We start from the raw sequence: 23,531 nt of genomic DNA, 5'->3' as shown, positions 1-23,531 counted from the left end.
TTTGCACGTTGCAGGAAATTTTTTGCATTAAAATATTCATCAATTACAACGCAAATGGACACAAATGCAGTTTTTAAATGAAAGTTTTCATAAAAAAAAAAAATCCAAACCTATTCACCTGTGTGAAAAAGTGATTGCTCCAGAAAGAAATTAATTGAGGTCTGTCAGTCTGGAAAAAGTTATAAAGCCATTTCTAAAGCTCTAAAGCGTTGGGGCTCCAGCGTACCACAGTGAGAGCCATTATCCACAAATGGCAAAAAAATTGAACAGTGGTGAACCTTCCCAGGAGTGGCCAGCCAACCAAGATTACACCAAGGACGTAGCGACGACTCACCCAAGAGGTCACAAAAGACCCCACAACAATATCCAAAGAACTGCAGGCCTCACTTGCCTCAGTTAAGATCAGTGTTCATTGCTCCCTCATTTCTTTTTTTTTTTGCATGTTTGTCGCACTTAAATGTTTCAAATCATCAAACGAATTTAAATATTAGCCGATGACAACACAACTGAACACAAAATGCAGTTTTTAAATGAAACTTATTATTAAAGGTGAAAGAAGCTAATTTCATGTATAGAGAGTTAAAGTTTAAAAAAAACACATTTAAAAGATTGTAAACAAGTTTTCTATGCTCTGTGAAAATATTGCATTTATAAATGAGGAATCCAAGAACCAGTAACCCCATGTTAAACAAGGGAGTACTGTCAATTGTTTTTTGTGATTTATTTTGTAATATGTTTTATTTAACAGGAATTATAATAATTGTATTATATTTTGTACCTTTTTAGATAAATGATTTATTTCTGCTTATTCATACTTATGCCCAGGGCGTCATACGAGCCAAAACCGCCCTGCATACTGTCTGTACGCTTGAGCTACGCTGATGCTATGAAAGCAGGTTTGAGGACGTCATGATGCATACAGGGGGCGGGGCTTGTTACAGGTTTGCAGCACAGGTGACCGTCGCCGTCTTGTGAAATTGGGACAAACATGGGTAAAATTGAGGCGTTTGACATCACGTTTGACCAAAGTAAAGAAGTGTATATTCCCGGCGAAACTATCTCGGGAACCGTGACAATCAAGGTGGGGCAGAAGATACCATGTAAAGGTAAGAAAAGACTTGATCGCATTTATTCAGCTTTGTGTTGAAAGTGGCGTCGTCGAACCAGGAAGTGAAAACTTAATTATCCTTCAGGATTCAACACTACCTGTGTTCAAGCTTTGTGTTTGCTGGAATTCACTCAGTTTAATATGGATCTGTTGTTTTTGTGATGTTTATTTAGAATTATTATGACACTATTATTACATTACCGCCGTTTGCCTCCTTGACCAGGGGCGTAGCATGGGCCCCCCTACTGAAGGGCCTCCACCACCACCACCGCCGCCCCCCATACACACACACACACACACACACACACACACACTAGTTCACTTTGTGAATATGAGAAAAGGGCTTATTTCTATTTCTTTTTTCTATTCTCTATCTTGTTTCTAATGATTTAAAATATAAAATTATATTGATATTGATTATTATATAAAAAACGATTTCTTTTTTTCTAATTTCACCTTTTTAAACAGGAAAAAATGCAATTAATTTAAATTCAAATAACCACAAATTGTAACGAGTGTACGTAGCTATCACCAGGTTGACTGTGTCTTTGTGACGTCCAGCTCTTTTACATTTAGAGCATAATGTTGCCTTATTTGAAACACACATGACCGCTTCATTTTCAGAAGTCTGTGGTGGAGCTGCAGGGTTGGGTGGAGGTGTGTGGGGAAGATAATTTGTGCCCTTGAACGTAATCATTGTGAAACAATAATTAAATAACGTGTTATTGATCTGAATCACCGCTCCCTCTCTGCATACACTTGATACCTCTCTCTACCACAGCTAACGCAACAATGTCTTACAGCTTACTGACAGAGCAGCTCTGTCTCACATGACCCTTTACACATGACGGTGAGGCGTTGGTTAGCGTCATTGATCCATTCCAGAAGGTCCAACTCTAACACAATCCATTTTTCCTATAAGAAATAATGTAAATCCAGTGAATACTTTCCAGAAAGCCCAAAATGTTAGTTAAAAAACATGTTTGTATAGTTTTCAATTATAGATTTACATGGAGAAAACAATTCTAAATGCCTGTAAGTGCATATAAATGATGAATGAAAGTCATAAATGAACATTTAAGGTTACTCTTACCTTCACTGAAGACGTGATTGTTGCCAAAGACACGATGTGGCAGTGAGAGCAATACAAACACCACCTGTTTTTGTGTTTTGCCATGAATTAGTTAGTTCATGAATTGAATAGTTTTTCTCATCTGAAGTCTCTGATTTTCTTTTAATCACGGCTGCAAAAGAAGCCAAAATGGAGCCAAAGAAAGTTGCAAGTGCCAGCATTTTGATAAAGAAGGTGAGAACACTACTGAATTCAAGAAATAACTCACAGCAAAACACCAAGGTGGAGTCCCGTGTTGATCTCGCTGCCACATCGTGTCTTTGTCAAGAATTACATTATCAATGAAGGTAAAAGTAACCATAGATGTTTATTTATCCCATTCATTCATTATTTATATGCATTAATAATTGCTTTATGCATGTAAAACTCTAAAAAAGTGTTTTGTATTAAAATTTTTTAGACTTGTGGCATAACTGTATTAGTTAGCAAAGACCTACAGGGTCAACCGCAGTTGAGATGCCATATTGCACGCAAACCGAGGTATATGCTAACTGAGGTTCCACTCTATTCCCGCATTGAATGGACTCTGTGAGAACAAAGAACAGCGTGACGAGAAGTGACAGCAACGGCGTAGAATGAACGCATTTTCATTTTTGCAAGGTGGGTAATCTCTAACCCTCCTAATTTGATGAAAGCAACCTTATTTAGGGATCCACCGATCCACATTTTTTCACTTCCGATCCGATCTCGATACCTGAATTTTGATGCATCACAACCGATAGAATTCTATTCCTGGAGCTTTGTTTACTTTAATATGCAACCACGGCAAAATCTAGAAGAATATCAGCAAGTGTAGCTGTTGCCACACATTCGACGCACCCCCCCCCCATAAGTGTTAAGAGTTTGTGATGTCTGACTGCTTTGTGTGGCCGTGAACACGTTAGGAGGAGCCGGGTGTGTGTTTGAGGCGTGAGTGAGACAGATATGTTTGCTGATACTCTTTTGGCTACATTTGCTGATATTCTTCTAGCCACGTTTGCTGACAACATGACAGCACAGATGTGGCTCATGGAGTGTAAATCTCTGCAGGTTGTTAAGTGGCGGGGGAAGAGGGGAGAGGTAGTGGACAGAGTTCAGCTTTCTGACATCTTGATGGGGGAAGCTGTTTGTCAACCTTTTGGTACGGGCCCGCAGGCTCCAGTATCTTCTCCCTGAAGGCGGGAGGCTGGAGTGGCAAAGAGGGGTGGGAGTTCATCACTCTGCCATTCAATCGAGTATTGAAGATGTCAGCGCGGGAGAGCAAGTGGACACCAATGATCTTGCTTGCTGTGTTTACAATATGTTGCAGAGTCTTTCGACAGGCAGCCTCCGTACCACACTGTGATGCAGCCAGTAGTGATGCACTCCATAAAAATACAACATGATGGGGGGTGGGACTCTTTCGCTCTAAAGTAAGAAAGTATTTTGTACCGTAAGTCTAAAGTATTTGTCCTCTAAAGGTATACGAGGCATGCCCAGACAGGAACTTTTGCTTTTTTGTGGTGCAAAATACCACTAATTCAGATTACAATGGCGTGGGCCTCTGCCAGCTAACGGAAGTCATTTGGGTGGAGTCACCTTGTTAGCATTCCATTCAGATGTAACGGTGGTCATGGACACGCCTGAAACCAAGGTTGTTGTGTCGTGTTTTGTACAGACTAAATGAGTAAATCTTTTAGGAAGGGATGCCATTATGATGCAAAGTTTTGGTATCCGTACACTCTTCACCAGGGGTGTCCAAGTGTGGCCTGTGGCCGTTTTTTTAATGGCCCGTAAAAATATAATTTAACAAGAACCAGCAAAAATGGAAAAATCAGCAGCAATTTTACAATAAAGTCAAAATGTTAAGAGAGAAAAGTTGTAATTTAGCGAGAAAAAGTCGTAATATTATGAGAAGAAATAACGTTTTTCTAGTAGCACATAGTAGAAATATTAAAGATAAAAACATTTTTTAGTTGTAATATTATGAAAAACAAAACAATGAATAAAGTTATAATTTTTGGAAAATTGGGTTGCAGAAGAAGTTGTAATTAAACTAGAAACTTAAAAAATATTATAATTTACATGAAATAGTTGGGATATGAAAAAAAAAAAACAGCAGAAATGGAAAAACAGCGGTCACTTTACAAGAATAAAGACAAAGTATTCAAAGAAAAAAGTTGTATTCTAAAAAAAATTATACATTTAATAAGAATAAACTAGTAATATAAGGAAAAAATAATGTAATTTAGTAGTAGAGTTGACATATTAAAGCAAAAAATACGCTATTTTTTGAAAGTCGTAATATTATGAGAAACAAACAAAATAAAGTTAAATTTGTTTAAACTAAAGCAAACTATTCTAAAAAAAAAAAATTACAAAGATTATTAAAGAAAGTTTAAATATTTTGGTTAAAAACAGCAATAATTGAAAAAAAAGCAAAGTTCATACTAATAATAGCTTTTTCCACCTATAAAACAAAGCTATGGTACTGTTTTTAAAATATATACAGTATATAACTTCTTCGCATATCTTTTTTAGTTTAGTTTAGTTTATTTGAACATGAAGGTTACAGTGGAATACATCTCATGAATCATTTTTTCACAGTTCCACATGTCCAAAAGGAGTAGGAAGAAACAGCTTATTTAATCCTACCCCCCATCCATTCTACATCTAGTACAGTACATGTAGTTCACTTCCTGCTTTCCATGTCATGTTTTCTGTGATAGTCAGGATAATACATAATAGATAACGGTAAGACAGCCCTCCCCAAAAAAAAAATATATATATATATATATATATATATATATATATAATACATAAATAAATAAATAAAGAACAAAGCTTTTTTTTATAAACAAAAAATAACAAACCTGACAGAACAATCAAGACTCTTCTGCCTTGTATTTAGCAAACATCAACTGCTTGTATTGTTTTTTTAATTTGCTCATCTCTGTACATTGTTTTAGTTCCTTACTCAATCCGTTCCATAATTTAACTCCACACATGGAAATGCTGTGGGTTTTCAGCGTAGTTCTCGCGTATAAATGTTTTAAGTTTAATTTTCCTCTAAGATCATATTTCTCCTCTCTGATTGAGAAATACTTTATTAGGTTTTTTAGGTAACGAGTTATTAACTTTATACATTATTCTAGCGATTTGAAAGTGTACTAAATCTGCAAATTTTAATATCTGTGATTTTAAAAATAAAGGGTTTGTATGTTCTCTATACTTGGCATTATGAATTATCCTCACAGATCTTTTTTGCAGTACAGTGAGTGAGTGAAGATTGCTTTTGTAATTATTTCCCCATATCTCCACACAATACGTTAGATATGGTAATACTAAGGAACAGTACAGAGTGTGGAGTGATTTTTGGTCAAGAACATATTTTGCTTGATTCAATATAGAGATATTTCTCGCCACCTTTTGTTGTATATTTTTAATATGAGATTTCCAACTCATTTTTTCGTCTATTATAACCCCCAGGAATTTATATTCTTCCACTTTTTCAATATCCACTCCATTAATTAGTATTTGGTCGTACGTGTCCTTTCTACTATTACCAAATAGCATTATTTTAGTTTTACTTAAATTCAGGGATATTCTGTTCCTATCAAACCATGATTTTAATATGACCATTTCATCCTTGACCTTTTAATGAGTTCTTGTGTGCTTTCACCAGAACAGAAAGCGGTGGTATCATCCGCGAATAAGTCCTTTGTTACTTTACAAATGTCGTTGATGTACAAATTAAACAGTTTTGGTCCCAGTATGGACCCTTGGGGTTCTCCACACGTGGTGTATAAACTCCCAGATGTATAGCTTTACAAATTGTTTCCTCTTTGCTAGGTAGCTTTTAACCCAATTCAAAACTAATCCTCTAATTCCGTACCTTTCTAATTTTGAAATTAAGATATTGTGATTAATTGTGTCGAAGGCTTTTGTCAGATCCATGAATACTGCTGCTGCGCATCTTCTGTTGTCTATAGCAGTAGTGATTTCCTCCGTGATTTTGATCAGTGCCATAGAAGTTGAAATGTTGGCTCTGTATCCATATTGACTGCTAGCAAATAATTCATTCTTATTAATAAATTTGTCCAACCTATTATTAAATAGCTTCTCCACAATTTTAGAGAATTGAGGTAACAAGGAAACTGGCCGATAATTTGTAAATTGGTGTTTGTCTCCTTTTTTGAAAATTGGAACCACCTTGGCTGTTCTCATTTTGCTAGGAAATATTCCAGTCTGAAACGATAAGTTACTAATATATGTTAACGGGTCTGCGATCTCATTGATGACCCTTTTAACTGTTTCCATTTCGATTCCATGACAATCAGTTGATGTTTTTGCCTTAAAATGTTTAACGATGTCAGTGATCTCCTTTTTGGTTGCAGCAGTGAGAAACATAGAATTAAGATTCCTATCAATATCATTCCCTTCATCAATTGTGTCTTGTTTTGGAATTTCGTCTTCCAGTTTTGGTCCAATATTTACAAAATATTCATTAAACATTTCAGCTACCGCATTCATGTCATTCCTATAAGTGTTACCAACCATAAAATAGTGAGCGCAGTCTGCTTTCTTAAAGTTGTTCTTTATAATACTATTTAAGATGCCCCAAGTTGCTCTCATGTTATTTTTGTTCTTATCAAGTACATGACTATAATATTCCCTCTTACACACTCTCAAGATAGTTGTCAACTTATTTTTGTAAGTCTTATACTTTTGTTCTGCTTCTTTAGTTTGTTGGATGATGAATGTCCTGTATAATGTGTTCTTCTTCTTACAGGCGTTTTTTAGTCCTTTTGTCATCCATGGCTGCTTGTTTTTCTTTTGCTTCTTGGACTTTTCTTGCCAGGGACAGTTCTTATCGTAGAGCTCCATATAAGTACCAAGGAAGCTGTCATATGCCTCGTCCACATCTCTTGCACTGTAGACACTCTCCCAACTTTGTTCTTCTAGATCTTTCCTGAAGGCCCGGATGCTGTCCTCTGTACGCAATCTTTGAAAAGTCTTTTTTGCCTCCACCTGTTTTTTCTTATAGTGTTCATTGTAAATAGTGAACACTGGAAGATGATCACTGATGTCACTAATTAGCAGGCCACTGATGGTGTTGTTATCAAAGTCATTGGTGAATATATTATCGATGAGGGTGGCACAGTGGTCTGTTATTCTACTTGGTCTAATGATTTTAGGATATAAACTCAAACTATACATTGTATCTGTGAAGTCGTCTATTTCCTTCAAAAGGATACTGAGTTCAAAAGGTCAATATTGAAGTCTCCACATATGAAAATAGTTTTTTGACCTATGTCTGTAAACGTTGTCTTAATCCAATCCTCAAATATTCCAATCTTTGACTTTGGAGTTCTATATACACAGCTTAACACATTTTTGCTTTTTTCTTTACAGATTTCAATTGTTATACATTCTAAAATGTTATCAATGACAAATGACATATTCTTTACCATTTTGTAGTTCAGATGCTTGTCCACGTATATGGCCACACCTCCTCCATTTGCATTGTTCCTGTTTGCACACGTCATTTTATATCCTTCCAGCTCGAAGTCCATTCCTTTGTTAGCGTTGATCCAAGTTTCTGAGATTGCTATTACTTTGAAAGGTTCTTTGAATTGATTCAAATATTGTTTAATATTAGTAAAGTTTGCGTTCAAGCTTCTGCTGTTTATGTGGATGATGGATAACTTGTCGTTGTTGATGAAACTGTTGTTGTATTGCTCCTCCGTATAATAACAGCAGTCGTTTGTAATGTGAGAGAAAAAATTTGAGTCTGGATCAATGTCTTTTTCCATATCCAATTGTTTGTGATCTGTAAAGTGAAAAGTGTCCAATTGTAGATCTTCTTGTAGCATATTGAAGCTTTTTTCCTCCATGAACTCCTTGAATTCCCAAGCATACTTAAATGCACAAATTGTACTTCCGCATTAAGAGTTACAGAGTGAGCAATAAGAATATCGACTTATTGTTTTTCTTTGTGTTTCTGTTTATTTAGACCACACATACACACATAATAAAGATGTTGGTCAGAAAAGAGGCAAAAATGTTGATGACTGTTTTTCAAAGTCGAAGCTGATGTGTGTGAGTTTCTTGCTTTGCCTAAAACACAAAGATAATAGGCCTTCTTTCATGGATGACTAAGGAAATGAAAAAATATTCACATTTCAGAGGCTGAAATGTATTGCTGAAAGATATTTACATTTTTAAACCAAAATAGTTGTTATAATATAAAGTAATATATAATATAATATATAATATAGTTGTTATAATTGGATAATTGATTCATCATTGATGCTCTACAAAGTCTGTGTTATTATTTGAGATGTCAGACACCCGTTTTCCGCTGTTTTATGGTTGGTTTGGGGTAGGTTTCTAAGAGCTTTTGTTTTCGATTATCAAAGTGCCACAGGGGTGCTGAGCAAGAGCCGGTTTTTCTGGTTCTTGTCCGGGTCCAAAAGTTAGTTGTGCCAAGTGGTACCTCTTGCGTAATGCTGTGTGGGTTGAGTTACTTGTTGTTTGTTGTAAACATGAGCAGCCCGAGCAGAGCTTACGTTACATAATGTTAACCTTTCTAATACACAATTGTCTGTAAATATTTTGCACCATTCACCACAATGTCTGTCACTAATGTGTAGTGTTATTAAAAGTGAATTTTGTTGGCATATTTGTTATTGGTCAACTGCTATATGTTATGTTACTTTGACTGAAGGAGTGTGCTTCCAACCGCTACACATGAGAAATATGAACAGTCGCCATTGATCATATATATATTGATCATTAGAATATATGACTTTTTTTTTTTTAACAAAGTCTCTTAGAGCCCAAGGAAATTATTTTTTTTCCGTTTAAATTTTTTTAAATTCAGTTTTTTAACTTTTCCACTTATTTTACCAGCATAGAGTGTGTTTGTTATTTGGGTTAGTGCATAAATTGCGTACATTTATTGATGCAATACATCATTGGCCCATTTTGTCCAGTAATTGAGAAATGCATGTAGCTTAGCTAACTTTTCTAAGGGGATGTCAGCCTCAGCACATATTGCTACAAAATCTTCAACTACCTGTAATGGCGTGCTTGTGATTAATTATGTAGTCACAGATGTAATTGCGTTATTAATGTAAGATATTTTAATGACACCATTATTTTGTTTACACAATTAGACAAATGCGACAAAGAGCACTCTTATTTTGAAGGCCGGAATGTGTTGCGAATGGCAATTTACAGTTGATATGCGCTGGGTGCAAGATAAACTTGCCTCTCGTCTTTTTCACTCAGAACCTGCACGTCGTCAATGGGCATTGTAAAATGGTCCTTACATTAAAGCAGTAAAACACAACACAGTGAAAATATACTCATCCAGCCTGAGTCGCACACACAGCAGCACTAGCTAAATTAAGCGAACCCTATATACTGTATATATATATATATATATATATATATATATATATATATATATATATATATATATATATATATATATACTCTAAATTGCCCATAGGTATGAATGTGAGTGTGCATGGTTGTTTGTCTATATGTGCCCTGCGATTGGCTGGCGACCAGTCCAGGGTGTACCCCGCCTGTCGCCCGAAGTCAGCTGGGATAGGCTCCAGCATGCCCCCGCGACCCTAATGAGGAAGAAGCGGTATAGAAAATGGATGGATGGATGGATATATATATATGGGGGGGGAGGCCAATATCGGACATCCATTTTATATATATATAGCCAACAATTCTCGAAGTGTTGGCTTTGTTAGAAATGTTTAACAGACAGTACGAATTGCCTGGGAGAACGTACATGCACATGTCACAAACAGCAATTCCTGAACTGTATAACCGATTGAAAGAAAACGTGTTGAAGGACCATCAGCAACATTGCATTTTACTCCGCTACTAAAGATGTGTGATCCAGCTCAAATATGACCCCGTAGTTTAACAATACACTACATAACTGCGTGTGTGTGTGTGGGTTTAATAGGAGTATTTTGTTTTTCTTAACAGAGGCAATTAATATGGCTCACACAGGAACATATACTTGAGTGCCATCAAGTGGTTCAAATGTGAATCACACCTCTCATGGCAATAAATATGAATGAGAAAAAGATCTCAAAAAATGTTGATAATATCAATTATCGGCGATCATTTGTTGTACAATTATCGACCAGCAAAATTTGTTATTGTGATAGGCCTACCAGTGTGTATTATTAGTGTGTCATGGTCCAAGCACTCCTTATGACAATGTGTGTAATTTTGCTTTGCAGCGGTTAAGGTGAACTGCAATGGATTCTGTGGCCTCACCAATAAAGTCAATGACACAGCGTGGACAGTTGAGGAACAGTACTTCAACAACACAATCTCTGTTGCAGACAAAGGTAACTTGCTGTTCTTTGTCTTCTTGTCCACTGTTGTGTTTTTATAAAGCTTCTGTAGATCCTCAGCTGAATAACCTTAGTCAGTAACCCAGATCATTAAAGTGTAAATATTCAATGCTTGTACAGTAGACGCCCCTACAACGTAAATAATCCTTTCCAAGAACCTTCATTTTATAGGGATTTTATGTTATACGAAGCGTAAAATACATGTAAATAGCCTAATCCGTTCCAAGATCTTCCCAAACTCACCCATTTTGGTCCTTCAAAATATTAAAAATCCACCAAATATGGTGGGAAAATATAAGAAAACTGCATAAACATAGTAGAGTAACAATCCAATATAAAATAAGGTAATAAATAAGATACCTGTAAATGAATAAAACTGAAAAACAAAAACAATCTTACCGTTCACGAGATGTCTTGATCAGGACCATGCAAGTGGAGGCAGGAGGAGGAGGAGGGGCAGGGGAGGACTAGCGTGAGTCTAAACACGACTCAAAGAGTCTCAGAGTCAGCTGGTCTCACAGACAAACGCACACGCACTACACGATAATGCTGTGTGCAAAATTTTAATTTGTAACTTAACTTAATTGTTTAAGTTTGTTTAAGGGCGACTAGGAAGACAAAGGGAGCTTGAAGGGAGCAGCCTGTCTATCACACACAAACACGGAAGCGCTGGTTAGGTCAGCCAATGAGATGAGAGCGTAGGCGGTGCCCCGATCATCAGCCAATGAGATGAGAACGTAGGCGGTGCTCCGATAATCAGCCAATGAGAGCATGAAGCGTCAGAATTTGTGGATAACTTCCTGCTTCTTTTCGATCGACAACTTTTCCCTTTTTTCTTACCACTTACATTTGGGTTTGGGCCCATGACTACGGTAATTTCAACACAAAGAAACGGAATGAAATTAAGAAGAGATTTCAATGCATGCAAACTAGTTTAAGGGCGACTATGATGAGGAAGGGAGCTCACAGACAAAAGGACGCGCTGGATAAGTCAGCCAATGAGATAAGAGCGTAGGCGGTGCCCCGATAATCAGCCAATGAGATGAGAGCGTAGGCGGTGCCCTGATAATCAGCCAATGAGAGTGTGAAGTGTCAGAAAGCGTCACCAAGTGTACTGTTTGTCTCTCTGCAAAAACTTTAAATAAATTCTTTACGTTCAGTGGAATTTACATAAAAGGAGGTTTACGTTATGCGAGGTACTACTGTATCTACCTTTTCAAGCCCCCTCAATGACAGTACGATTATGCTTCATTGATGTTTATTTCTCTGACCTTCTCTCTGTTCTCAGGAACACTGAAACAAGGAAATCATACCTTTGCCTTCCAGTTTCGCATTCCAGGTATTCTAAGTTTTTAAGACAGATTAATAGATACATACATACATACAGTAGTCTATTGATCCTGAGGAAAATTCATGAAACCTATTGTGGCTTTTGCCAACAGTGCAATTATTGTATCCCAACAGGGAAACCCACGCGACCACCGTTCTGCGTATGAGGTTTCAGCGACTGGATTGAATGATTACAAACATTAAATTAATGCCAATAAAATAATACAATACATAAGGCATTCAGAAGACGCATTTAAAGACGTTGTATTGATGTGTAGTATTCTACACTGGTCACTAGGTGTCGGTAATGTTACTGTAGTGTTGGGTGAGACACACAAGCACCAGAATTGATTGCTGGAACAACAGGCCTTTATTGCAGGTTTGATCGATCTCACAACAGGCACAATAATCCCTAACACGGGCTAGTGTTGCACCCGTAACCCACGCCATGCTAAATATCCAATTTGAGTGTAAAGCGCTGCGAGGGTGGAGGAAGGTGTCTTCTCTTAAAACTTCTAAACTAATGTCACACCTAAGGAAGAATCACACAGCTAACTTATAAAACTTTATTTTGTTTTTATACAGATGTTTGTGCCACATGGAGATGTGCAGCTAATTGTATTGTTACCAGCATTATTTCATTGGATATCTCATTTGTTAATTTATTAAAGCTAACCTGATCGTGGTAGGGGCTGCATGACATCACTGACGTACCCTTGTGGCTTAAGGCCCAAATCTACCAGACTCTATGATACCCAAGCATATAATCTCCACCTGTTTAACATATCCCAACGTGCTGACAGAACATAAACACACAAAGAGATGGCCACACCATCACCGAATGTAAACAGGTCAAAACATGATGCTAACATTACAGAAGGCAAGTGTAATGTTCATTTAAACACATTGGGAACATCAACAGGTCTGAAATGCTACATTTCCTTCCACATGGATATTTCGATTTTAAACTTGCTTGGTTGCATGTTCTACAGTCATGTAACAGTAACACACACACGTTATCCACGTTAGCACAACATAGATAACTTTAGTCTGAAGTTATCACTAAGGATTTATGTGGAAAGCTTCACAATGAATTCAGTTTTTTTTGGATGGATTATATTTAAAGTACAGTGGTAGCTTATATAGTCATCCGTTCCAAAAGGACTTTGACTTTAATACTTTTTTGCAATAAATTGCTTCTTCTTTTTTTTTTTGTATCACGCCCATTTCTTCTTTTTGCATTTTTAAGCTTTATTTAGAACCTCCTTATGATCCAACAGTACAAATTGTAAATTCTTGCAATGTTATTTTTCTGTAGTCATATCTGAATGTTTATTACTGCTATTGTGAATTATAATAAAATATCAGTGTACCTTATTTCCATCTTACTTTGTTTTCAGGCGCTGCGCCAACATCTTTTGAGGGCAACTATGGTAGGATTGGTTACAGAGTGAGAGCTTTCATTGACACACCACGCTTTACCAAAGATTACAACACAGAGAAAGCTTTCTACTTGTTGGACCCCCTCAACCTGAACAAAATTCCAGATATATGGGTGAGGCATTAAGTATATTTTTCCTTGTTTCCCTTGTACTGTATATTTATGCATTTTCACGAAATGGAAATGGAAAGTTTTTGGATACTTGAGACCAGAAGTAGCTCAATTCGTCTAGAAACCGGAGTGCTGGTGGTTCTAACCGTGCTTGCTCCATCCCAGTCACTGTGGGTCTGTTCTTGGGCAAGACACTTCACCCACTTCACCCTTGCCTTCACTACCGCCAACACTAGTGTATAAATGGAAATGAATGTTTTGCTGGTGGTCAGAGAAGTTGTAGGTTACCACCACCACCGCCAGCGTGAGACAATAGATTGAATGAATTTCAAAAGGTGCTAAATAAATACGCAAAGGCCACACAGTCAGGAAATCGGGAAGATCTGGGTTAGAATCTCTGTTTGGGCATCGCTGTTTGGAGTTTCCTTGTGCGTGCGTGGGTTTTCTCTGGGTATTCCAAAAATATATATGTTAGGTTAATTCAGTGATTCTCAATTATTTTCTGTCATGCCCCCACTGGGGGACAGAAATGTTTTCACGCCACCCCCTGATTTGAAGTACTATTGAGAAATCGATCATATAAATTTATTTATCTGTACTGTACAGACTGAACTCGAAACTGAAACCAGCGAAATGTGACAAAATGACAATGACGCATACAAACGTATTCACGAGTCTAATTGCATGCTGAGTGTGACATACTGTATTCATACATGTTGGCAGTGGATGGCCTCCCAGCCTCTCACACCCCCAACAGTTCACCGCGCCCCACAATTTGAGAAGCACTGGGTTAATTGTCCATAGGTATGAATGTGAGTGTGAATGGTTGTCTCTATGTGCTCTGCGATTGGCTGGCGACCAGTCCAGGGTGTACCCTGCCTCTCGACCAAAGTCAGCTGGGATAGGCTCCAGCATACCCCCGCAACCCTCGTGAGGACAAGCGGCATAGAAAATGGATGGATGGATGGATGATTACATTCTGTGGAGTTTGGGCATCCCCTGGAGCTGGAGTGCCCATTATGTCCGTCGCAATCGACAATAAATGTCACGTGACATAGTTCTTCCTTTTACATTTTCAAGCTCTACTTAGATCCAATAGTGCAAAATGTAAAGTCTTCCAATTTTTCAACTGGTCTTAAAATTTTGATTAGGAGTGTATTGGTCTGAACTAACCTGAAAAAATGTGCCCTTACTATTTAATTGTCACTATTTAATTGTTTAATATAACTGATACTGTATGTGTGTCTAATATACAGAACCTGTCTATTTCTCTGCAGGGACCCTGCTCATCTTCAGTGACCCAGGAGTTCACTTACATGCTATTAAAAACTGGCACAGTGTTCCTGAAAGCCCAAACTGACATGAAGGGTTATACACCTGGGCAGATTATACATCTGTCCGCCACCGTCCACAACAGGTCTGACAAGAGTACAGGCAACATCAGTGCCAGCCTGATGCAGGTAAACTTTGATCTAAGTACAGTAAATTGTTGATAAACTGGTCTGAAGTGTGTGTAAACTGCGACGAGCTGCGTATCAGTGCGTCATCAGTGCGTCATCAGTGCGTATCAGTATTTTGAAATGTTCAAAATACATAATCTTCGTGCCACTTGCCTGAACTAGTTGGGAACATTGTGCAACCTATTCGCAAACAATGCGGATTGTACATGTCAATGCCTGTCACTTTCTGATCCTACCCGATTATGATGTTCATATTTTTACTGATACACATTGATATTGATACTTCCGCTGGTCCGGTAAAGTCCGGTCTTCAAAATAGCAGCAAAACATAACACGGTTGCATCACACCAGCATTTCCAAAGTCGTCAGCGAACAACACTGCTACAAGATGCTTCCCAATAAGACAACCAGAGGGAGAGCAAGACCACCAGTGCCTGGACTATGGTGCGTTCAAGGGCTGCATCTAATGATTATTTTCTTAGTGGATTAATCTGAAGCTTTTTATTTGAATTAATCAAGTAATCGGTTAGGCCTTAGACCATGGGTCACCAACCCATCAATCGTGATCGACCAGTGGAACCTTGGGACTTGCCCAGTCGATTGCTGTTGTAAATTCCCTAATTATAAGTTTATATTTAGTGCAGGCACTGTTCATGGCGGACTTCATGTTTTTTACGACAAGCACCTTGCAGGGCAGCTAAGGGTCCTTCTTAGGATTAATGATGTATTCAAGCCATCTGGGCAGCTGCTGTTGAAATGCTCACATAGGTTTCTGTCTCTCTGTGTAAAAGATACAATACAATACATCAAACATTATATCAATGTTTAATCAGCCAGCTGCGTGAAAATCTGTACTGTGTATTAATAAAGACCATCAAACGTTCCATTGCATCTGGCTCTCTGACCAGAGCGAAATCACAAAATATTAGGAAAAAGAGAAGCATCATCACATCAGTGCCCTCCCCTCCTGGAAAGTGACCAACACACACGCATTTTGACCACTGAACATGCCCGTACGCCTCGCCGCTCTCCAGGCACATACCCCACCTGAGCTCGGTCCCCAAAGCCCATGAGGTTTGAATAATATGCATACATTCCTGCCCATTTTGTGTGTAATATAAATCAGACGATATTTACATTTTTTTCAATTAAAAACCTATGAATGAAAATAGTTTTCAAAAATACTATTAATCGTCCAATTAATAGTAATTAATTGGATGATTGTTGATTCATTTTTGCAGCTGTACTTCATGTAGCTACATGAGATATGAAAATATTACAAACTGTTTTCAGTATGATGCACTACAGTTGCAAACTACAACCCCAATAATCACAGCCGCACATTTACAGTACATATCTGATGGCGTCAATCCAAACTGGCCATTATTAATATAAAAGCATCATTTTTTAATATATTTGTTTATTGTGCAGGTAGTAATATAGTTTCACACTAATTTTGTTTGACTACCTTTATTGTGATGGCAGGCGATTCCTGTGGTATAGCTTCAACAGGCTTCTGCAATGCAGCATTTATTTCTGTTCCTTTATTTTTCACCAAGATCTTAGAATGATGACGGGAAATTCGAACCAACGTGCAGAGTTTCCCCACTGTCCCTCCATTTTTAATCATGTCTACAGCAAGTTCCTTAGATGATTTCATGTTCATATTGTGTGCCAATAATTTTACCCTTCTGAAACAGACAAACATCTTTTCCATGACAACAGGATGTGTCTTGCGACATGGTAGTTTGACCACCGAGAAACTGTTCACTGCATCGGTTAGGGTTCAGTACCTTGTTGCAAGCTAAACATTATTAATCATCCATGCAGTAATTATCCAATGGGAAGCTCTTACCTACAGTATTTGCTTAATTAAATCCATGTGGTGACCTTTTTTTGACCAGGCAGTGTATATGTAAGAAGACGGCAAAAGTACTTCAGTATTGTGATAAATACTGCATGTTTTTTTTTATACAGTAAAAATTTGAGGATGCCTGGTGAGATACAATATACAGTGTTGTGAAAAGTGTTTGCCCCCTGCCTGGTTTGTTATTTTTTGCATGTTTGTCGCACTTAAATGTTTCAGATCATCAAATTAATTTAAATATTAGTCAAAGTCAACACAACTGAACACAAAATGCAGTTTTTAAATGAAACTTTATTATTAAGCGAAAAAAAGAAAAATCCAAACCTACATGGCCCAGTGTGAAAAAGTGATTGCCCCCTAAACCTAATAACTGGTTGGGCCACCCCAACAACTGCAATCAAGCAGTTGCGCTAACTTGCAATGAGTCTCTTACAGCGCTGTGGAGGGATTTTGGCCCACTCAAATTTGCAGAATTGTTGTAATTCAGCCACATTGGAGGGTTTTAGAGCATGGTTTAAGATGCCACTCCTATTGAGATGCCACAGCATCTCAATAGGATTCTGGACAAGGCAACTCCAAAGTCTTCATTTTGTTTTTCTTCAGCCTTTCAGAAGTGGACTTGCTGGTGTGTTTTGGATCATTGTCCTGCTTTCACCACTGTTCCATGTTTTCACCATTTTTGCATAATGGCTCTCACTGTGGTTCGCTGGAGTCCCAAAGCTTTAGAAATGGCTTTATAACCTTTTCCAGACTGATTCTAGACTCTCAGTTAATCTCAGTTAAGTTATGTTTTAACACTTTTTGACAAAACCATGTAGGTTTTGATTTTTTTCCTCCCTTAATAATAAAAGGTTTCATTTTAAAAACTGTGTTTTGTGTTCATTTGTGTCGCCACTGACTAATATTGAAACATTTAAATGTGACAAACATGCAAAAAAAAAAAGAAATCGAGAACGGGGCAAGCGCTTTTTTACACCAGTGTAGTCTAGTGTCTGTGACAGTATCATTAAAAAATGCAATAAGAAACTGCACCTATTAGGTTCCAGACTTCAGTATATCCATCCATCCATCCATGCATTGATTCTTCTTTGTCACTTATTGTATCCTTTTATTTCAGAGGGTGACCTATGAGACAAAGAGACCCATCCATGACGAGAGGAGCATAGCCGAGGTGGAGGGTGGTCGAGTTAAGGCTGGCAGGGAAAAAGAGTGGAAGGAGCAGATCATTGTTCCTCCTCTTCCTCAATCCTCCCTTGTTGGCTGTGACCTCATAAAGATTAATTACTACGTTAAAGTAAGAAAACTAATCATTAAACATACCAATACAAGTCACTATTTCTGCTGATTCCGATCACCCTTTCCCACTGAACACGCACTGATCAGATTTTGAATCAAGGCCCACATCCTTCCTGCATACGCCCCCGTATATCAACAAAACCTGAGTTAAATATGTAATATGTTACAGTGGAACCTTGGTTAGCACCCTGAATTGGTTCCAGAAGGTCTGACTCTAACTGAAAGGTACTTCAAACCACTCCATTTTTCCCACAAAAAATTCTATATATCCAATGAATCCATTCCAGAAAGCCAAAATGGTTAGTTTTACAAATTATACTTTACATGCAGAACATAATTCGAAACACATGTAGTTACAGATATAAATGATGAATGAAGAGTATAAATTAACATTTAAGGTTACTTTTAACTTCGTTGAAGATGTGATAGTTGCCAAAGACATGATGTGGCAGCGAGATCCCCATGGACACCATCTTTTTTGTTTTTTACGGCTGAAGAATAAACCAAAATGGAGCCACAGGAAGTTGCAAATGTCAGCATTTTGATAAATAAGGTGAGAAACACTATTGAGTTCAACACCAAGGTGTAATGTCTGTGTTGATTTTGCTGCCACATTGTGTCTTTGGCAACTAGCACATCTTCAATGAAAGTAAAAGTAACCGTAAATGTCCAGTTATCCCTTTCAGTCATCATCTGTATGCATTTGGAATTATTTTATGCATGGAAAAGTATAATTGTCAAAAAATGTGTTTAGTGTTAAAAATAACACAAAACACTAAAAATAAAAAATAATGTTCCATGCATCCATCTTCTTCCGCCCTGAACACCACCTCCTGGAGGCATCCTGAACCAATGCCCGAGCCACCTCATCTGGCTCTTCTCTCTACTGAGTAGAAGAGGTTCTATTCTGTGTTCCTCACTGTATCTTAAGGCTAGCTAAGGCCCAGCTACCATACGGAGGACACTCATTTTGGCCACTTTTACCCACGATCTTGTCCTTTAGGTCACTACCCAAAGCTCATGACCATAGGGTAAGAGCGTAGATCGACAGGTATATTGAGAGCTTTGCCTTTTCGCTCAGGTCCTTCGTCACCAATCTGCCTGTCAATCTCACATTCCATCCTTCCTGCTCTCGTGAGCAAGACCCTGAGATGTGCATACCATTATTTTCTCCAATGCACACTGAATGTTAACACCAGCAGTTTAGACATTAATGGTTGTGTGTTGAATTATTTTGAGGGGACAGTAAATGTACACTGATCCTCTGAAAAATTCCATAAAATATTTGCAGAAATGTGTGGGGTGTCTGACTTATGTGAGATCCTGTATGCATTCAGTTCATTGAACAATTGACTCCCATCCTGCTAAACAACACTAACTTTACAGCACAAATTGACTTAACTCAAAACAAAGCAATGTGATCAAATGAAATTCCATCTGGAGGTGAGGTGTTTAATCCTGGGTTCATGCAGTGTGTTCTACAGGAGGAGATACAACATTTGTTGTTAATAGTTTCTTGTAACTAGAAATGATTGGATTAACAAATTATAGTTTGTAGGGGGTATCTCCTAAGCAGCAAATAGAAGTGGCGTGATAGCAGATTAGCATATGCATAAGATCAAGTCTGGCCATCTAACATTTTCATCTTTGTGTTGCCAGGTCAGCCTGAAGTCTCCAGCTGTCATGTTGACATTACCCCTACACATAGGGAATGTCTCCCTGGACAAAAACTTCAGCTCAGCTCCTCTCACCACTCCAGCGTTACCTCCTCGCCCTGCGCCTCGTCCCGCTCCTCGTGCTGCTCCTCGATCGAAATTAAATTCTCCAACCGCTCCCCCGGACGAACCCCACCAGAGAGCCGAGGGCGGTACACCTATGAATGGCAGCTTCATGGATCAGCATTCTCAACTTGTGTCACCCGGTAGATTTAGTTATACTCTTGGCCTGTCTTTCTCTGACAGCCGTCACAACCAGCCTGGCACAAATCCTCAAATACTCATTCCTTCCTCAGCGACTTCAACTCTTCTTCCCAGTATGAACAGTGCTAGCCCACACATCATGCCTCCAGACTATGGGAGCTCGGAATACCCACAAGGTTAGTTGGCATGCCTTTCAGGGTTTGGAATTATAAATTTTGGAATTTCCCTCAGCTTTGAATTTCCCCCGTGATCAATAAAGTGTCTGTCTAGGCTGCGCTCGCATGTATTTTTGATAGGTGTCGTGAGACGCCCAACTCATGAGATGGGTCGAGAACTAGACAAGAAGATTTTAACAATTTTTTTTTTAAAGTACAATGAACTACCTTGGTGTTTTTCTATGAGTCATTTCTTGAATTCAATAGCGTTTCCCACCTCAAGTCTCTGCTTTTCTTTTGATCACGGCTGCAAAATAAGCCAAAGAAAGTTGCAGGTGCCAGCATATTGATAAAGAAGGTGAGAAACAAGAAGGAACAGAAAGTTACCTAAGATTTAGTCAAAGTGTGAGTACACACCTCACACTTCTGCAATTGTATGTATCACTGAAGAAATTACACTTCAGTGTAAGTAGTCCCTGTACAGCTTCATACTGTATAACAATGTCAATTTACTACTGACTTGTTGCGGGTTTGCTAAATAACCAGGTACATTCACGGTACAGTTGGTGCACAAACACACTACTCAGTCTTCACTAAACTCCGTCATAAGCAGAATGATTCCAATGATTCCTGTTCTGAGTGGAAGCTGTCCTGTGAAAGCGCTGTATCTTGGTCTTGGCTACTGTGCTGCAGCTCACTTTCAGAGTGTTGGCAATCGTCTTATAGCCTAGATAGAACATCTTTGTGTAGAGCAGCTATTCTTTTTCTCACATCTTCAGAGAGGTCTTTGCCGTGAAGTGCCATGTTGAACTTCCGGTGACCAACATGAGAGAACAGAGCAATAACACCAAATTGAACACATCTGCTCCCCATTCACCCTTGTACACTATACCGAGTCACATGATCCTCGGAAGGGACAATAGCTAATTGGTCCCAATTTATACATTTTCACTTCGGGGGAAATTTGACTCAGTTTTGTTGCCATTGGTTTAGACATTGAGTGTTGTCCCATGAAAAGCTATAGTACACCAAATGTTTGCAGACATGTCAGGGGTGTACTCACTTTTGTGGAAAGAAAATGGAAACCTTGAAGACCAATGACGTGTTTCACAAACTAACACCCAATGTGATGATTTCCATTTTAGAGGCTCCTCCTTCGTATGATGAGAGCATGAACACCTAAGCTGGGAGGACAAGCAGGACAAAGCAGCGCATGACATGAGTGTTGCAGCAACGCAAGCTCACACGTGGAACTTTTTTTCTTCAGTAGAGAATTATTAGTGCTTTGAATGTACTTTATTTGCGATGTACTTTGGAGTTGTTTTTTTCCCCCTTGTACAGGTATTTTAAATTTGAAGAGGAATCAGTACACATTTAATTTATTTTAAAGTGGAATATTAAAAATGAGATGCCTTTAATTCATTCAATAATTTCTTCCACTGATTTGTAATGTATCGTATTCTTCCTTATAGACACCAATTACTTTTGTTGTATAAATGTTGATTCATGCAATATTATGGAGAAATACATTACATTCAATTATGACTGCAATAAATCAATTATATTCTTCCTCAAACACATTTTTGACTTGTGAGAAAAGTTGTGTTTTTTGGTGATTATTTATTTCTACATATGTGTGCCCTCCAAGAATGGTTTTGAACAGTTGGCACGCTTGCCTGATGATAAAATGTCTATCTTGTCAGAGTTGTTTATTGTGTTCAAGGTGTACAAGCTATTATGTTTTTTTGGTCCCACATATGTGAGAATGTATATGATGATGTGTAAGCAGCAAATTAGGATTTTGAGTCAAGTTTGGTGACCAAAATAAGAAAAGAGCGGTGTAATGTCCAGCCAGGCCATTGTAAGTCTTTCTACAGACTTTGTTGTCTTTTTTACCTCCCTCTACTGGTAGAACGTTGATACAGCAGACAAGTAGTCTTAAATCAAGGCTGTCAGCAAGGCATTCGGACAGTAAGTGACATTGGGGATTCGGAGTGGAGTTTTAGCATAGCGTGGGTTACGGTCGCAACAGTGGCCTGTGTTGGGGATTATTGTGCCTGTTGTGCGATCATTCAAACCTGCAATAAAAGTCTGTTGGTCCGGTGATCAGGTCTGGTGCTTGTGTGTCTCACCCAACATTAAAGTGACATCACTGACACCCAGTGAACAGTGTAGAATACTACATGCTGTATCGTCACAACATCTTCTGAATGCCTTATACACTGCTCAAAAAAAAAGGGAACACTCATTTCACACTCAAAAGTGCTGCGCCGTTATTCAAACTGTCCACTTAGGAAGCAACACAGTTTCACAATCTGTTGAGCAAATGGAAAAGACAACAGGTGGTGTGTTTTTCCAAATCCAGACCTTCATTGGTTAATAAATTCGATTTCCGTTAATCTTTTTTGTGTGATTTTGTTGCCAGCACATTCGAGTATGTAAAGACAAAAGTATTAATATTTCATTAATTCAGATCTATTGTGTTATGGATGTGTTCCCTTTATTTTTTAACAGTATATTTGTACAGTATTTGACTTCATTTAGCCATTTTATGATTGAAAATGCTTAATTGCTTAAATATGCACATTTTTGACTAATAATAGTGTCATGTTCCGCAGGACAGGAGTGAGCACTTCACCTCCACTTTATTTGGGTGAGCTGCACTTCCTGCTGGGGGTAAGCTGCAGCCGCGTCACCCCAGGGGTATTGTGCACAGCTGGCCGCCATCTCAATCAGTAGAGTTTAAAAGCCCAGCGTCGTCGCAGGTACTGCGCTGGTTCATTTTCTTTGTGCACCTCGCCTGTGCTGTCGCCGAGACGGTTCCCGGACCTGTTGCTCCTGCCTAGTCTTCTGTGTATGTCTTTTCACAGCTCTGTTTTCCTCTGGGGCTTTCTGTTTTTCCTGCACCTGATTTATTTAGGTATTTTTATTTTTCATCACCACCGTCTGCAAGCGTGTAATTTGCACAGGAGATACGGGGTTCATGACACCCGCAAAAATCAGATAAAGCCAATATAAGCCCCGAATATAACCACATCATTCCGATTTAATCAAATCATCCGGCGATTGACACCCGCGTGGCGCTGTGTTGCATACGAGTAAGGTGGTTACGTTGTGCTTAGACATCAGGCAGCCTCGATTGCCTTGTTCTGCTTCAAAGAAACCATGTTTCTTCATGTGAGGTACTGAATACAAGTAGAAAGGTTGAAAATAATCCAGCAAGTCAAAACCCATGGCACACTAGCTTACAGTGTGTTCATGCATGCAATAAAGACAATTAAAGAGATAGTTTGTGTTTTTTGACATGAAGTTGAATGACAGATAGTAAAAAGTTTGGCTTTTCAAAACAATATGCATTC

General features: G+C 38.4%; 1 protein-coding gene across 3 annotated transcripts; it reads left to right on the top strand.

Moving 5' to 3' along the window:
• The first annotated feature begins 933 nt into the window (after positions 1–933).
• Positions 934–22,271, top strand: arrdc1a (arrestin domain containing 1a). Of its 3 annotated transcripts, XM_054774940.1 has the most exons (9): positions 934–1,106; positions 10,478–10,588; positions 11,883–11,933; positions 13,324–13,478; positions 14,753–14,935; positions 17,920–18,096; positions 19,758–20,019; positions 20,110–20,193; positions 21,318–22,271. In XM_054774940.1, the coding sequence occupies exons 1-9, from the start codon at positions 989–991 to the stop codon at positions 21,353–21,355; spliced, it is 1,179 nt and encodes a 392-aa protein (XP_054630915.1). In that variant the 5' UTR covers positions 934–988; the 3' UTR covers positions 21,356–22,271. The 3 variants fall into 3 exon arrangements, with proteins under 3 accessions (XP_054630915.1, XP_054630912.1, XP_054630914.1); XM_054774937.1 differs by having other exon boundaries at positions 19,758–20,193; XM_054774939.1 differs by lacking the exon at positions 11,883–11,933 and having other exon boundaries at positions 19,758–20,193.
• The last annotated feature ends 1,260 nt before the right edge of the window (positions 22,272–23,531 follow it).

This window comes from Dunckerocampus dactyliophorus, chromosome 4 (genome assembly GCF_027744805.1).
Source record: "Dunckerocampus dactyliophorus isolate RoL2022-P2 chromosome 4, RoL_Ddac_1.1, whole genome shotgun sequence".
Classification (NCBI taxonomy): Eukaryota; Metazoa; Chordata; class Actinopteri; order Syngnathiformes; family Syngnathidae; genus Dunckerocampus; species Dunckerocampus dactyliophorus.
Note: the sequence above shows the minus strand (reverse complement) of the source record. Positions and strands in the feature narration are given on the sequence as shown.

Bases quoted from the DNA above. Each gene is read 5' to 3' on its own strand.
- arrdc1a (XM_054774937.1), top strand. From the start codon at position 989: ATGGGTAAAATTGAGGCGTTTGACATCACGTTTGACCAAAGTAAAGAA. The intron at 1,107-10,477 runs GTAAGAAAAGAC...TTTGCTTTGCAG, and splicing joins GCAGAAGATACCATGTAAAG to CGGTTAAGGTGAACTGCAAT. The intron at 13,479-14,752 runs GTGAGGCATTAA...ATTTCTCTGCAG, and splicing joins ACAAAATTCCAGATATATGG to GGACCCTGCTCATCTTCAGT.